At 32.5% G+C, this 11,729-nt stretch overlaps 1 protein-coding gene across 1 annotated transcript; it reads left to right on the top strand.

The window, feature by feature from the left end:
• The first annotated feature begins 734 nt into the window (after positions 1 to 734).
• On the top strand, positions 735 to 2,919 carry LOC120067613. The gene is made up of 2 exons (XM_039019156.1): positions 735 to 876; positions 2,438 to 2,919. Exons 1-2 carry the CDS (start codon positions 735 to 737, stop codon positions 2,917 to 2,919), a joined length of 624 nt encoding a protein of 207 aa, XP_038875084.1.
• Positions 2,920 to 11,729: the final 8,810 nt, after the last annotated feature.

Below are 11,729 nucleotides of genomic sequence, written 5' to 3'. Positions count from 1 at the left end.
GGAAAAATCCACTAACCATCTCTTGGGTAGTTTGTCACCCAATTCCACCTCCAATTCGAAATCAACTCAAAGTAGGAGCTTCCCTCCATGCAAGTCACTCTCCTGCATGAAAACAGGTTATATAATGAATCTTCATGCAAGGATATGGTAGAGATTTGATGAAAATTTGACTGAAGGGCTGGAATTCTGAAAACTCTAAAAAACCCATCCAAATCCCTCTCCAATTCAGCTTAATCAAAGTGTTTTCACCACACATTCCTTCTTGAGCATAATTGAGAAGACCTTTGTGGTGGTTTTGTTGAGGTATCAAGCTCAATCTTGGAGTAATTCTACTAAATTCGTGGATTAAGTCTTCAAAGGTAATGTTTGCTTCAAACCCTCTATGAATATTACTTGAATAGCAATATTTAAAATTCAAATTAAGAGTAGTTAGAGTGCTTATTGATTCTGATTTGTTCCCCTGCATGTTATATTACTCCTTCAGTTGGTATCAAAGCATGATTTAAGCACTCAATTATCGTTAATTTCTGTTTGGTGGGTTAAATTCTAAGCATGTCTGAGTTTGTGATTGATATGGTTTTAATTCAACTTTGGCATTAGAATTCTCTTTGATTTCCAAGTTAAATTTGTAATCGACTCTTGTTTCATGAGCTTATATGTGTGTTCTAGAGTTTGTAATTTATTTGGAGTCATTATAGTCCGAATTAGGCTGTAATTTGAAGATTGAAGCAAGCATGTTTGAGCAGAAAATTGGAGCTGAGCCTTCTGCCCAGGAGCATTACAATAATGTTCATCGAGTGTTGCAACGCCACCAGCTCGTTGATGAACAGTGTTGCAACGCTGGGATGCAGCTTCATGATGCTGTTCATCCCAAAGGTTGTTGCGTCGCACACTGCCTAGGCGGTTCGTGGGGTTGAAGAAATTGGTTTGATCGATTCTCCTCCAAACTGGTCTGATTCAACTTCCTTTAGTGCCTTCGTGGTTCGAATCAGGCGATTCGGGTCCAGTTCGGGTCGGTTCGAGCGATTCTTCATCAAATGAAAGTTGTTCTTGAGTCATTTTTGTAATCATTTAGCTTATTTGTTTTCTTAGAATGCCAAACTTGAACCATTTTAGTGTTATATAATTATTTTATGGATATGATGTGTATTATTTTTAAATTAAATATGTTTGTGCATAAAGTAGGCCATTTTAGATTTAAAATTCCACCATAGTTAAACATGTTACATGCATTATTGTATGTTATAAATTAGTTATAATATATAGTATGCATGGTTTAGGGTTTGTTAAAAATTGATGTAATTATTATGTTAATTTTTTCCTTTAAAGCATGTTATGGTTGGTTTAAAGCATGTTTATTTTATAAAATGAAATTAGATTTTAAAATCCATAAAAAAGATACACAATATGTTCACTTAGGTTAACAACTAGTTTTAACTGTTAAAATAGATTGTTACCTCATAAACCTATCTAAGGCTGGGGATACTTAAGTTGATGGTTTACGTAACACCTCCTACTTGGGGATTATGACTGAAAAATTGAGCATTGTTAATTGATTTTATGAGCTTGTGTGAACTGTGTGAGGTTTAAAACTGGTTTAAACACATAGACATCGTAGGTTAATATCCAAATATAAACGTTATACTTGGATAAAATCACATAGACTTAGATTCTTCTTAATTAGCCGTAATAAAACCTAAGTAAATAGATACCCAAACATTTAGAACACTTCAGTGGGAGATTAACAATATATTCGATATAAAGTTAATAGCTCTCACGTCCCCAAGAGTTCATACTGTGAGATCCATGCTCGGCTTCGTGTCGCTTTTACCGTGACTACTCCATATGGCAAGTATTTGCATGGGTCAATAACAAGGTGAATGGGGGAAGTAGTTCATAGTAAGTAGGTGAAGGAAATGTGTCAACATTGTCCTACAGTCTCCTCCATTAGTTTGAATCATGAGATTCCTATGATGCATCTGCTGTCGTTTTTAGGCGGCACTAGCTAGCCGTTAACCACAGTGATCCCCACTGAGAGTTGTAACATAGGATTTAGAACAACCCAAGCTTTAGAAATGAATAGGGTCTTAAAGTTTCGTCTTGGATATTGTCTTCATCTCGGGGGCATATTCATATTGTTCTATAAAATCTGAAAAATAGTGGGTCACACTTACAAGAATTACTAATTGTTAGTAAAGATCTTGACTGAAAACGATAACCAAAACAACTATAGGAATAAAGAGTTATTCTGATATAGTATTTGGTTAGGATTGTCTTGCTTCAATGAAGGAATTTTTTACTACCCCATGGTAGCAACTGTTCTAAATCACTAAAGTATCGTTGTAAATAAATAAATATTTTTGGGTACTTTATTGTTTCTTTGCTAAAATTGGATTTAGATGCATGAGATTAATAGAATTTGTTTAAATTTTTTCAGCAATGTCAAATTCAATTCTACAACTGCTCGCTTCTGACAAGTTTAACGGAGAAGGATATTCAAACTGGAAATCCAACATTAATACGATATTAGTTGTGGTTGATTTGAGGTTTGTGTTGATGAAGGAATGTCATTTGATTCCTAATACAACAGCGAACCGAAATGTTCGAGACATCTATGATCAGTGGGTTATGGCTAACGAAAAATCCAGGGCTTATATCTTAGCAAGTATATTCGATGTACTTAATAAGAAATATGAGGTAATGCCCACTACCTGTGAGATAATGGTGTCGCTCCAAGAGATGTTTGGGCAACCGTCATCCTCTGTTCGGCATGAAGCCATTAAGTATGTTTATAGTACTCACATAAAAGTTGGTACCAATGTTAGAGAACATGTTCTCAATATGATGGTCCATTTTAATATTGTTGCGGCTCATAGGGCAATGATAGATGAAATCAGTCAAATCAGTATGATATTATAATCTCTTCCGAAGAGTTATCTACCTTTCAGAACCAATGCTGTTATCAATAAAATTACTTACAATTTGTCTACACTGTTGAACGAACTATAGACATATCGTCTATGATGAAACTTAAAGAAGGTGAAGTAAATGTTATTTCACGGCCTAAAAAGTTTCTAAAGGGTTCTACGTCTGAAATAAAACCCCCCTGATAAAAAGAAGTTTGTTCTCTCTTCTTCGAAAGACAAGGTTGTATAAATGAAGAAGACGGATAAAGGGAATAAGAAAACAATTGCAAAGAAGAACAAAAACAAAAACAAGGCTCCCAAAAGGAAGTGTTTCCATTGCGGAGAGGATGGGCACTAGAAGCGTAACTGCCCAAAATATTTAGCAGAAAAGAAAGCGGAAAAGGAAAACCAAGGTAAATTAGATTTACTAGTATTTGAAACATGTCTAGTGGAGAATACTCACCTAACCTGGATATTAGATTCAGCCACCGCTAATCATATTTTCACTTTTCTACAGGAAATTAGTTCTTGGAAACAACTTTCTGAACAAGAAATGACTTTCAAGGTAGGAAAGGGAGAAGTCATTTCGGCTCATGCAATGGGAGATGTCAAGCTATTTCTTGGAGAATCTTTCATCTTACTTAGAAATGTATATTATGTACATTAGACGAAAAGAAATGTAATCTCCATTTCCTGTCTGCTAGAAAATATATGCAGAATATCTTTTGAATCTAATGAAGTATTTGTTTTTTCAAGAGGTGTTCATATTTGTTCTGCAAGACTCGAAAATAACTTGTACATATTAAAACCAACTGAAACAAAGATCATTCTAAATATAGAGATGTTTAAAATGGCTGAGACTCAAAACAAAAGACGGAAAAATTCTCCTAACACCTATCTTTGGCACCTTTGAATTGGTCACATTAATTTCAACAGGATTGAGAGATTGGTTAAAAACGGTCATCTAAGTCAATTAAAAGATAGTTCTTTACCTCCATGTGAATCATGTCTTTAGGAAAAAAGGACAAAAAGGTCTTTTTCTAAAAAAGGTCTTCGTGCTAAAGAGCCTCTCGAACTTATACATTAAGATCTATATGGTTCGATGAGTGTAAAAGCACGAGGAGGCTATCAATATTTTGTCAGTTTTATTGATGAGTACTAGAGATATGGATACATTTACTTAATAAGTCACCAGTCTGAAACTCTTGAAAAGTTCAAAGAATTTAAGACCGAGACAGGAAATCTTTTAAGTAAAAGAATTAAAACACTTTGATCTAATCGAGGTGGTGAGTATATGGATTAATTCCAGAACTATTTAGTAGATCATAGAATTCATCCCAACTCACAGCACCTAGAACACCACAACAAAACGATGTTGCAGAAAGGAGAAATCGAACCTTGTTAGACATGGTCCGATCAATAATGACTTATGTTTAGTTACCTCAATCCTTTTGGGGGTATGCAGTACAGACTGCAGTCTATACTTTAAACGTTGTTCCTTCAAAAATTGTTTCAGAAACACCACATGAATAATGAAAAGGATGCAAAACAAGTTTACATCATTTTCATATTTAGGGTTGTCCAACACACGTGTTGGTACAAAATCCTAAGAAATTGGAAACACATTTGAAGTTATGTCTTTTTGTAGGATACTCTAAAGAAACAAAAGGAGGACTATTCTATAATCCTCAAGAAGAAAAAGTGTTTGTATCGATAAATGCAACATTCTTGGAAGAATATCATGTTAAAAATCATCAACCTCGCAGTAAACTAATATTATAAGAAATGACTAAAGATTCTACAAAAAAAATCAATAAGAGTTGTTGATCAAGCTGGTCCATCAACAATTGTTGTTGCCCCGTCACGTCCTTCTCAAGAGTCGAGTATGCCTCGACATAGTGGGAGGGTTATTCAGCAACCTGAACGCTATATGGGTTTAACAGAAACTCCAAACATCATACATGATGATTATGATTTAGAGGATCCATTAACCTTTAAAAAGGCAATGGAAGATGTTGATAGGGAATAGTGGATAAAAGTCATGGATGTTGAAATGGAGTCAATGTACTTCAATTCTATCTGGAAATTTGTAGATCAACCACATGGGGTCAAACTGGCAAGGTGCAAACCTACAAAGCCAGACTCTTGGCAAAAGGTTTTACTTAAAGAGAAGGGGTTGATTATGAAGAAATTTTTTCTCCTATTGCCATGATAAAATCTATAAGAATACTTCTATCCATTGCCACATATTATGACTATGAGATATGGCAAATGGATGTCAAGAAAGCTTTTCTAAATGATTATCTTGATAAAAATATTTTTATGTCTCAACCAGAAGGGTTCATCGAATAAGGACAGAAATAGAAAGTCTGTAAGCTTAAACAAACCATTTATGGGTTAAAGCAAGCTTCAAGATCTTGGAATATAAGATTTGATATTGCGATAAAATCTTATGGCTTTAAACAGAATGTTGATGAACCTTGTGTTTGCAAGAGAATACTCAACAAGATTGTAGTATTCTTAGTACTTTATGTTGATGATATCTTGCTCATTGGGACTGAGACAAGCTTCCTTGCTGACGTGAAGAGATGGTTAGCAACATAGTTCCAAATGAAAGATTTGGGTGATGCTCAATATGTTCTAGGGATAAAAATTTTTTGAAATCGAAGAATAAAACCCTAGCACTATCTCAAGCATCTTATATTTACAAGATGTTGTCAAGATATAATATGCAAAATTCCAAAAAATGTATGTTACTTTTTAGACATGGAATTCATTTGTCAAAGGAACATTTTCCTAAGACACCTCAAGATGTTGAGGAAATGAAAGGAATTCCATATGCATCTACAGTTGAGAGTTTGATGTACGCAATTTTATGTACACGTCCTGACATATGCTTTGCAGTTGGAATCGTCAGTAGGTTCCAATCCAATCTAGGACACAATCATTGGACTGCTGTAAAAAACGTCCTCAAGGGACTATATGCTTGTGTATGAACCTAAGGATGTGATCCTTACCAGATACATTGATTTTGATTTTCAGACTGATATAGATTCTAGGAAATCTACTTCAGATTCAATTTTCACTCACAATGGAGGAGCTATAGTTTGGAGAAGCATTAAACAAAGTTGTATCGCTGACTCCATGATGGAAGCAGAATACGTAGGTGCATGTGAAGCAACTAAAGAAGTAATATGGCTACGCAAATTCTTGGTTGACTTGGAAGTAGTTCTAGATATGCGCCTACCCATCACGCTGTATTGTGACAATAGTGGTGTTGTTGTCAACTCAAAAGAACCAAGGAGTTACAAAGGCAAAAAACATATTAAGAGAAAGTACCATCTCATCAGAAAGATAGTACACCAAGGAGATGTGATCGTCACGTAGATAGCCTCTAAAGATAACCTTGCTGATCCATTTACATAGGCCCTCTCGGCTAAAGTGTTCGAGGGCCACCTGGTTGGACTAGGACTACAAGCAGCATAATCTAGGGCAAGTGGGAGAATATGTATTGGGTATTTAAGATGCCCTAGTTTATTGTATTTTCGCTCTATATTTCTCAAGATTGTAAACATTGTATATATGTTTACTCCCATTTGAGTTTTAGTCCAAGTGGGAGATTTTTGGGGATATCCTAAAACTCACAGTTCGTAATTCATGTTAAACATTATATTTATCAATAAATTATTAATGAGTAAATTATTCAACAATGTTATTGATATTGCATTCTATTCAAAAATCCAATTAACATATCCTTGGCTATTGTATGAATACTTTAACTTTATGTGGTAACATAAGCAGAAACAAATTATAGTATATAGCTTAAATAGTCTATAAGTATATAGATGAAATTGGGTATCTCATCCTGGTAATACTATTGGATGCGGCCCATTTTGTATAATTGGTACAACTAATGTGATTCACTGATCATTCATGTAGAGACATGTGAGTGTGGGCATCCTATGCAATGAGTTTGCATAAGGCTAGAACTCGAAAAAGTCACTTTTTTTTATAACAACCGTTAACTGTTAAGACTGACTATCTCAACCTAAATGACCTAGGATAACTCGATCTTAATCCTGAGCTAACTATAAATTCCTGTTTATTACAGAATTATCCTTTGATCTGCAAAGGTAAGAGTAGTCCAACAACACTACTCAATAAGCCTCCCATTTTAGGGATAAGACCGGATAGATAGCTGGGGACATAGTAATGCAAGATGGAATTCACTCCTACCCGACTTAGGGTTAGCAGATAGGTTGTTCTCTTAAGTACTGATGCCTAGTCTTGAACAAAGAGGCCTCGCCCTCTCTTGGTAGAGAGGGATATGATTTATAAAAGATATTATAAATAAATTGTTCAATAGAGGGTCAGTGGGAGCTTAAGGTGCAAAATATATTTACAGGGTAAAACAGTAATTTTGACTTAGCTGTAAATATGAACGACCTGTTTAGGATCGACTTACTGATTATAGTCAAAATGGACTGAAATATATCTACAGTGAGGAGAGTGCAACTATCGAGCTATAGTGGTGTGCCTTGATAGATAACGAATAGTAATTAATTCGGTTTTAAAGAGTTTAACTTATTAATTACAAATCGTTGGAGCTCATAATCTGTAGGTCCATTAGGTCACTCTACTAGCTCATAAATTAGAATAGAAAATTGAGTATTAATTGGATGAATTTTAGAATTAGGGTTATGAAATTGAAAATGCTCAAATTCAATTTTAGGGTTTTCAATTGATTGCATTTGATACAATTAAAAACGTTTACTTTAGTTTAATATAATGAAATTGGAGAACCAATTAATATTTAAATTATGATTTAATAAGAAATTGAGTCATATTTGTGGAATTGGTATTTTATTAATTTAAGATTAAGATATTAAAATTAATAAATTTTTAATTTAAATGTTTAATTAAAAAATTGAAATTAGTTTTATTAATTATTAATTTTGAATTAATTATATAAAACTAACTATTAAACGAAATAGTTTTATTTAATTATAAAATCAATTTTTTTATTAAAAAAAATATTTTAGGGTTAGTGGATTTTTTCAATTTTTGGGAAAAATCCACTAACCATCTCTCGAGTGGTTTGTCACCCAATTCCACCTCCAATTTGAAATCAGTTCCAAATAGGGGCTGCCGTCCATGCAAGTCACTCTCCCTACATGAAAACAGGTTATATAATGAATATTCATGCATGGATTTGGTAGAGATTTGCTGGAAATTTTACTGAAATGTTGGAATTCTAAAAACTCTAAAAAAACCCATCAAAATCCCTCTCCAATTCAAATTAATCAGAGTGTTTCCACCACACATTCCTTCTTGAGCATAATGGAGAAGACCTTCGTGGTGTTCTTATTGAAGTACCAAGCTCAATCTTAGCGTAATTCTGCTGAATTCGTGGATTAAGTCTTCAAAGGTAATATTTGCTTCAAACCCTCTATGAATATTACTTGAATAACAATGTTTAAAACTCAAATTAAGAGTAGTTGGAGTGCTTATTGATTTTGATTTTTTCCGCTGCATGTTATATTACTCCTTCAGTAAAGTGCTACAAACGATGAGATCCTCTTTTGTTCATGTGGAGAAATGCAAGTGGAGGCGTCCTATGCAAACAGTTTGTGTAAGATTGCATCAAGAAAGAAGTCACTCTTACTTGATAATGTTATTTACTGTTTAAGACTTATATCAAAATGATGACCTAGGTAACTTGACCTTAATCCTGAGCTAACTATGAACTTCTGTTTATTCGGAATTATCCTTAGATTCGCATGGGTGAGAGTTGGCTCAACAGTGTCATCTCTATAAGCCTCCCATTTCAGAGGTAAGACAGGGTAGATAGCTGGAGACGTAGGGAGCAAGACGAAATTCACTCCTACCCGATTTTAGGGAGAATAGAGAGGTTGTTCCCTTAAATGTTGACTCCAGGTCTTGAACAAGGGGCCCTAGTCTCTCATTGACCCCAGAGGGACTCGATTTAGTGATTGGATCACAAACCAATTCTTCATTAGAGGATCAGTGAGGCTTAAGGAACAAGATGTAATCTCGAGGATAAAACATCTTTTTACCCAATCGTTATTATGAACAACCTGTGAAGGGTTAACTTACTGATTATGATTATATTGAGCGGACACAAATATATCTACTATGAGGGGAGTGCAACTAATGGGCTTTAGTCGAGCGACCCAGTAGTTAATGAATGTTGGTTAATTAGGTTAAAGAATTTAGTTGGTTAATCTCGGATCATTGGAGCCCATGATCTATAGGTCCATTAGGTCTCCCTACTAGTTTACAAACTGATTAAATCTTAGAATAACGTTATGAGAGAATTTGAAACGTTCCAATTTGAATTGAGGGAATCATTAATTATATGTGATATAATTAAACGTTTAATTATTGAATTAAACGAAATTGGAGAATTGGATAATATTTAGGAAAATTTTTAAATTTAAAAAATATTTACATTTTATAGCAAAATGTTTCAAAAGTGCTTTGTACTCTTAGAACTTTTTGCTTTAAAGTGTAAATACTTTTGGGATTTTTCTATTTATAAGAATTATTCTAATATTTAAATATGATTTAAATACTAAAATTACATGAATGATGATTCATGTTTGTGGAATTGGTGATGTAAATAATTTAATATTGGATATTAAATTATTTTAATTAATTATTTGAATTAATTTTATTTAAAATTAATTATTTGAATTACTGTTATTTAAAATTGAAATTTTGAATTTTATGAAAATTAAAAATAATAAAATCAATTTTGTTTTAATTTAAAGTTTTGAAATTTAAATTAAAATTTGGGACAAAAACCCCGCTCTGATACCAATTGAAGGAATCGGTGAAGGTCTTTGAGTGGAAGTGGAATCAGTCCAAATCCCATTTTTTATAGAATGTAAATTTTATTGAAACAAAAAAAAATAATTATGCATTAAATTAAAATTACAACATGCTAAATAATAAAAGGAATAAGGAGACTTACCCTTGAAGATCTGGTCTTCTGGTATGATTTTTCCTTTAAAAATGGTCCCACTAAAGCTTCCCCTATATTCTCTAGGATGAGAATCTAAAAGTTGTAGGCTCTTGATATTTTGGAAGAGAGGGATAGAGTTTGTGAGAGGAAGAGGGTTGTGTGAAAGCCTGAGAACTTTTCTCATAGTTTTTCATAAAAAAAAAAAAAAAACAATCTTTTTTAGAGAGCGTTCTCTGTAAAACTCAAATGGGGAAGAAGATGATGGTTGCCATCTACACTTTCCCACTTTCATGTAGTAGAGAGAAAAACAGGGGGAGGGAGTTGACTCCCTCCAAAATAATTTTTCAAAATTTAAAATAAATAAAAGAAAACAAATTTTAACAAAACATTAATATATATTTATATGATAACCACTTTATCATATAATATATATTCAATTTTATATTATATCAAATATAACATATAATCTATAGTTTAATATTATATTAAATACAATATAACTTATAGTTTTCATTCTCTCATTAATGCACAGTATTTAATATAAATCTCATTTATACTAAATTTAATTATATGAATTCAATTCACATAATTAATATTTAAATCATATTCAAATATTTATTTCCTCTAAAATAAATTTTATATTATAATGTATCATTTACATTATAGTAATTGTATCATACATAATTAATATTTAAATCATATTCAATGGTATTTGAATAATTAATTAAACTCATTTAATTATATTATTCATCATCTTTAATTATATTATTCATCATCCATTAACTGTCGTGCACTTTACTAAAGGCCGACAGATGCACTATTCACACTACAGATATATTTCTGTGTTCATTGGAACCAGTCAATAGTGTGATGACCCTTCACAAATTGCTCGTAAGTATAGTTAGGCGAAAATTACTGTTTTGCCCCTATAGCTACATCTAACTCCTTAAGTACCACTGATCCCTCTAATGGACAATAAGTCACAGTCCAACTATGACCAAACCCTTCTCAAGCTAGGAGAGGGTGCAGCGCCACATGCTCAAGCCCTACAATCAGCTCTTAAAGAAGCAATTTATCTACTTACCCCAACCTCGTTATTAATAGGTTTAGTTCATATACTAAGATAAGTTTAGTTTCTTTATGGGTTTTGTTAAAATTAAATAAATACATTAAATGCCTAATCAAATAAAATTTGAGAACTTGTAGTGTTACTTTTGTGAATTATTTTAATTCATAAATACATGAAAATTCTCCTGCAAATAAATATATATTTTTTTTAAAAAAAGAATAAATTTGAGAAAAGTAGTGTTCCTTTATCAGTTTTATTGTTAAAATTCCATAAATACATGAAATTTCTCCCTAATTTAAAATTCTAAATTTAAAATCATTTTCAAAAAATTAACAACTTGAATTTCAACCATTAATAACAATATTTAATTTAAAATGAGGCTGAGTAGTGTTCGTTTTTTGGAATTTATTAATTTCTTAAATACGTGAAATATCTCATTAAACACCGACAATGGAGATTAGAATCATCAAAGTTTGATGTTATAATATTCTTGAGGTGTAGGCAATTATTTTGGGAATCCAAAATAAATTTCTAATTTATTTAATGGCTCTGATGCCACTCACAATTATCAGCTCATGTTATATTTCTAAAATGTGAGCTAATAAACATGAGACATTTGAAAACAAAGCAAATAACATTTTGTGGACTTTATTTTTTTAATTTAATAGTAAAAGATAAAATTTGGTAATCGCTTTTATAGGTGTTGTAGGGTACTAACACTTTCCGTACACACAAATGACTCCCGAGCACAAATTTGAATTTACGT

This window comes from Benincasa hispida, chromosome 12 (assembly GCF_009727055.1).
Source record: "Benincasa hispida cultivar B227 chromosome 12, ASM972705v1, whole genome shotgun sequence".
In the NCBI taxonomy this organism is placed as follows: domain Eukaryota; kingdom Viridiplantae; phylum Streptophyta; class Magnoliopsida; order Cucurbitales; family Cucurbitaceae; genus Benincasa; species Benincasa hispida.
The sequence above is the reverse complement of the archived record's forward strand: the minus strand, read 5'-3'. Positions and strand labels throughout refer to the sequence as shown.